The 5,645-nt window shown below is 35.7% G+C and overlaps 1 gene segment (V, D, J or C); it reads left to right on the top strand.

Moving 5' to 3' along the window:
* The first annotated feature begins 802 nt into the window (after positions 1-802).
* On the top strand, positions 803-2,793 carry LOC117593627. The segment is given in 2 exon segments: positions 803-1,013; positions 2,225-2,793. A coding segment is annotated over 1 exon segment (243 nt).
* The last annotated feature ends 2,852 nt before the right edge of the window (positions 2,794-5,645 follow it).

The raw sequence follows: 5,645 nt of genomic DNA, 5'->3' as shown, positions 1-5,645 counted from the left end.
TGAGATGTGACTGTATATGTCATCCAAGGCCCAGAATTCTGTCTCTGTGTCTGCAGGAGTCTGAATATACTGACATTTACATTCTGAAAATAGAATGAACACAGTCACATGAAAGACATTTAAAATCATGTGTTCACTAGTTATGAGTAAAAACAATAATGTTACTATATAAATGACTTTCTGTAGAAGTAACTACTTTAAAGCAGAAAGCCAGATTACAATGGCTGTAATAGTCATGGTTGTTGTGGGTTCAGTTGTCATGAAGGACAGATCTCAGTCATGAAGTGTTCAACTCACAGGGTTATAAAAACAGGGTCATAAAGAGCCTCTTGGTAGATGCGTTATGCATATTATTGTGTCTAATCAATTTCAGTTTGAGTAGGATCCCATTATTAGAATGTCTTTGACATTTTATAACTTCAAACAGGTCATATTATTTTAAGGTCAGTAATATATTTTAAATTGTATGACTCACAATTAGATTTGTATTCTGTTGATCAAATATAACCCAAGACTGGTCTCTGTTATAAGTTCCTCAAATGAATCAGCTACTTCTCTAAATGTATGCTGTTATGATTCTTCTGATAGTGTTGTCAGTCCTCTGTGACTTTACCTAAACTGTTATATCAGAGACCAACATCTTTAATAAAGGAATATACAACATGGATCACAATTATCATGGCTGTTCTCTTTATGGACCATATGGAGGAATACAAACACGGAATCTAATAATGGACTGTACCTACAGGATAGAGGAATACCAGAAAAACAGTAGAAGGAACAAATATAAATATCTGGATTAAAATATATATTTCCTTTTATAGAAACAGTCCATATAAAGTGTCTTTTCTATCTGGGAAGGTATTAAAATATATTTGTATTAAATGTGATTATACATGAGTGATCTTCACTGTTACACCTGTATCATCACAGAGAGGTTTTTGTATGAGCAGTAATAGGGATTGTATCACTGTGGTGGACTTTTGGTAGCGGCACCAGACTGGATGTTGGAAGTAAGTAAACAAGACAATTAACTTCTTTATTTACCTTTTGATATTTGTTCCATGTTTTGGTCTTATTTTTTTAATTTGGCCTTGATATTGAGGATTTACATTTTTTTCATTGATCTAGAATATTTACAATTGCTTATTATAATGAGGCACATTTAAATATGAATGTTATTCGATCTACTTAATTTGATCAAAATGTATGTGCATTGTTTTAAAAGTACGGAATCAGCATAATTTTTTTATTAATTGTATGAATAAATATACTGTATAGATATGGATATGTTTTAAAAGATTGGTTTTTGTTCAGTGTTAGGGAAGGCAAAATATAAATAATTCATTGCAAATTTGGAAGATGATGAGGTTATTTTGTTAATAATATAGTCAATTCCATTTTTTGAAACTCAGTCTAAAGACATCCAGCTTGTCTACTGAGCAGGAGGTTTTTGTATGAGCAGTAATAGGGATTGTATCACTGTGGGTCACTTTTGGTGGCGGCACCAGACTTGATGTTGGAAGTAAGTAACAAGGTCTTCTTTATATTTGTTCATGATTGGAAGGTTTTAGGTTTCTCACTTTGTGTGAGAAAATATGTTCACATTTTAGAATTGGAGAACTTTTTTTTCTATTTTGCTTTGAATTTAGCATTTCTATTAAATAATACTAAGTACAATGTTTGAAAACGATAAATTGTTAGTTTCTTTGGGTCTGATTAGTATTATTGAAGCCTTAAAAATATAATGTGTCGGTTATTGAAGTTTATAGTTGTTTTGTGAACGGGACTCAATAGTTAGGGAGTAAAATAAATAATTGTATACTTGCATGTTTCATAAATCTGCTTTGTATAGTAATCATTTCATGACATATGCTCTTACCTTTCATCAATTATAATCTTGAATCAATGTGTATTGCCTTAATAAATACAGCTCTGAAAAAAATTAAGAGACAACTGCACCTTTTTCTTTCCTTTCCAAAAAAGTTGAAAAGGAAGGTTTTGAATGAGGAACAGAAGCGTTCAATTTGCAGTGGCCTCTTAATTTTAACCCTTCCTTACTCAAAACCTTCCTTTTCGAAGAAAGAAAAAGATGCAGTGGTCTTTTAATTTTTTTCTGACCTGTATTTATTAAAGCAATACACATTAATTCAAGATTATAAAACGTGAAAGGAGATGTGTTTTAGCCGTTAGTTAGTGAAGTTTATGTGTTTTTTCCCCCCAGGTAACACTGCTCCCACCCTGACCATCCTCCCCCCCTCTAGTGAGGAGCTGTCCAGTACAACAACAGCCACACTGATGTGTCTGGCCAACAAGGGCTTCCCCTCAGACTGGACCTTGAGTTGGAAAGTGGACGGGAACAACAAGAATCAGAAGTCCAGTTCTGGGGTCCTGGAGAAGAATGGTCTGTACAGCTGGAGCAGCACCCTGACTCTCACTGCCCAGGAGTGGAACAAGGTGGGAGAGGTGACCTGTGAAGCCCAGAAGAGCTCCCAGACACCAGTCATCAAGACCCTGAGGAGGGATGACTGTTCTGGTTAGGACCTGTCTGTCACATAACCCTGTGAAGAGAGGTTGCTGGTTCTTTGGCTTTTACTCTGTTTTGACATCAGATGTTTTGTCTTATTAATCATTTTCACGTAGACTAACAGTGAGCTTTGCGTAAGTTCATGTGTCTATCCTCTCTGTAGATGGACATTTGATAGATATGATATGGTCTGCTTGTACTGTTATAACACACATTTGCTTTTATGCGTTGATGAAAATAAAGATTTCCCTTTGTAGGAAATATAAGTTGTTGTCTTTCATTAAATTCAAGTATATTTTATTTGCAAATATTGTATGAGAATTAAATAATAATAAAGCCAGATGTGGTTTATTTGAAAAGTTAAAAGGCTTAGCTTATTATTCATGTTCTTACTTGGAACCTCATTGTCATCAATAAATTGTTCATACTAACACAATATATATAAAATGGTCACAATTTATGCATTGATGAATAGATGAAAATAAAGATTTCCCTTAGTAGAAAATGTATGTTGTTTCATTGAATTCAAATTTACTTTATCTCCAAATATTGAATGACAAATAAATAATAATAAATCCAAGTTCATATGTCTTAGCTTATTGTTTATGTCCTTACCTGGAAGATACAAACATTTTCACATATTAACAGCAAATGTCTGGCCACATGTTGACATGTACTCTTTGCATTAATCTATTTCTGAATGTTTTTGATATTCTTGAATAAAGGACATGACTGAATAGACTTAAAGTAGAATAAGAACAATTAATCAATACCTTGGTCTCTCAAAAGTGTGATAATCACACCTGCATTTAGCTATATGTATTTTATAACTCATAACACAACTTAAAGATAGTGACAGTTTTCTCTACCTCCAACCTCCTGGGAACAGGGTGAACATCTGGTGACAGTGCTGCTCTATTCTGGGACATGTAGAACCACCCAACCCTGTCTATGTAAATCTTAGTTTCACTCCCACAGTCCAACAGTTGAGAATGTTCAACTTCTGAAATCCCCTCAATGGGTCCAGATGTGAGGGACTGATTTTAACCTCTGTGGTGGATTTAGGGATGGAGACATACCAGATATGCCACTAAGTAATTAATTACAGATAACGTGTGTATTATCCTTCATATTAGATAGTGTATATACTGTACATGTGTCTTGTGTTCAGACCAGCATAATGTCACATCCTGGCATAGCAGGCTTGTCGTGCCAGTGAGATCCAATGTCCTCTCTCCCTGGTTTGGATCACAGACACCTGTTCAGTTGTTAATCACCCTCACCTGTTTCCATAAGCACTGTTCCTATGTAAGTTCCTCCATTCCCAGTGTGTCTGGTCTATCTTTGTTTGGTATACACTTTCTTTTTCAGTCTTTTAGTCTTGTTTCCTTTGTTTATAGTTCAAATTATTTCATTAAATGTCCCTGTTCTCTCTGCGCTTGTGTCCTGCCTCATCAACTGTGACAAGTAACCTGTTCATGACAGTTCATTAAATGCTAGATGATGACCTTCACTCATGTACACTGATAATGTGTGTTTCAATACCTTCGTTAACTTTGTAGATGCACTTTCAGAACATGACAAATGTATTACGTCACAACCATGATAATGATGACAACAACATAGGACCCTGCATCCCACTGATGGTTTGTATATGAAGATAAACAGAGTTGGTCCTGGTTGGTCCCTGGTTGGAAGATTAGATGCTGCTGAATGGAGAGTTGGAGGGCTAGTAAAAGGGCACTCTTCTATCTGCTATGAAGATCAAAACACAAAAGCACTGAAGAAGATATTAGCTTGTATGGGCGCTTACTTTTTCATGGGAGAGTAAAATGGTGTCTTGGCTCTAAAGATTTTGCAGCATTTATCCTAAGAGTAGGGGTGTTAACCCTGGTGCCATGGCTATATGTCCAATCTGGCCCTCTTATGACCACATCATCCTCAGCTAGCAACTTACTGTTAAATATTTAATTGATTAAAATAACTAAAAATTACAATATTTGTATATAATAATGACTACAATGATGATAATGATGATGGAGAAAATACGATCTCCCAGGCCCACTCCCACTGAATCTAGATGGGGTCCCAGAATGGAGTGTGTTTCCTGGGAGAATCATGAGTTTGGGGTTTTGTCCTGGTTTCTGTTGGTACCAGGATAGACACTGATGGCCCCACGACTGTCCATTGGTACAATTACCATCCACATTACTGCTGGTTCTACATTTCAGAGAGACTGCCTGTCCTGGGAGAACAGCTTCAACTGCAGGAGTCTGAGTCACAGTGTACTGACCTCTGGATTCTGAAATAGAGAAAATAATAATTGTACATCATTAGATATTAGCAACATTTTCTAAACAGTCTTTCAGGTTACTCATATATTTTACTTTTCATTACATAAAGATTAAACCAAATGTTCTTTACCTTTGAAGCAGAGGACAAGTGTCCAGATGAAGATGACCATACAAGTCATGGTTGTTGTGTGTTCAGTAGTAATGAAGAACAGCTCTCAGTCATGAAGTTTTCAACCCACTGGGCTATAAACACTATATGAGCAACTGGGCAGATGGATTATGCAAATTATTGTTTTGAATCTATTGTGGGATAGGCTTCAATTATTTGAATATATTTTACTTTACATGTGTTAGCTTGTATACAAACAGCACCTTCTTCACTAAGATCATAAAACATACAGTTATGCTCATAAGTTTGCATACCCTGGCAGAAACTGTGAAATCATGGCATTGATTTTGAAAATATGACTGATCATGCAAAAAAAAAAGTATTTTATTTAAGGACAGTGATCATATGAGGCCATTTATTATCACATAGTTGTTTTGCTCCTTTTTAAATCATAATGATAACAGAAATCATCCAAATGGCCCTGATCAAAAGTTTACATACCTTTGAATGTTTGGCCTTGTTACAGACACACAAGGTGACACACACAGGTGGAAATGTCAATTATAGGTGAATTTCCCACACCTGTGGCTTTTTAAATTGCAATTAGTGTCGGTGTATTAAAAGTCAATGACTGTGTTAGCGCTCGGGTGGATGCACTGAACAGGCTAGACACTGAGCCATGGGGAGCAGAAAAGTACTGTCAAAAGACCTGCAT

The sequence above is a fragment of the Esox lucius genome, chromosome 21, assembly GCF_011004845.1.
Source record: "Esox lucius isolate fEsoLuc1 chromosome 21, fEsoLuc1.pri, whole genome shotgun sequence".
Taxonomy (NCBI): Eukaryota; Metazoa; Chordata; class Actinopteri; order Esociformes; family Esocidae; genus Esox; species Esox lucius.
Note: the sequence above shows the minus strand (reverse complement) of the source record. Positions and strands in the feature narration are given on the sequence as shown.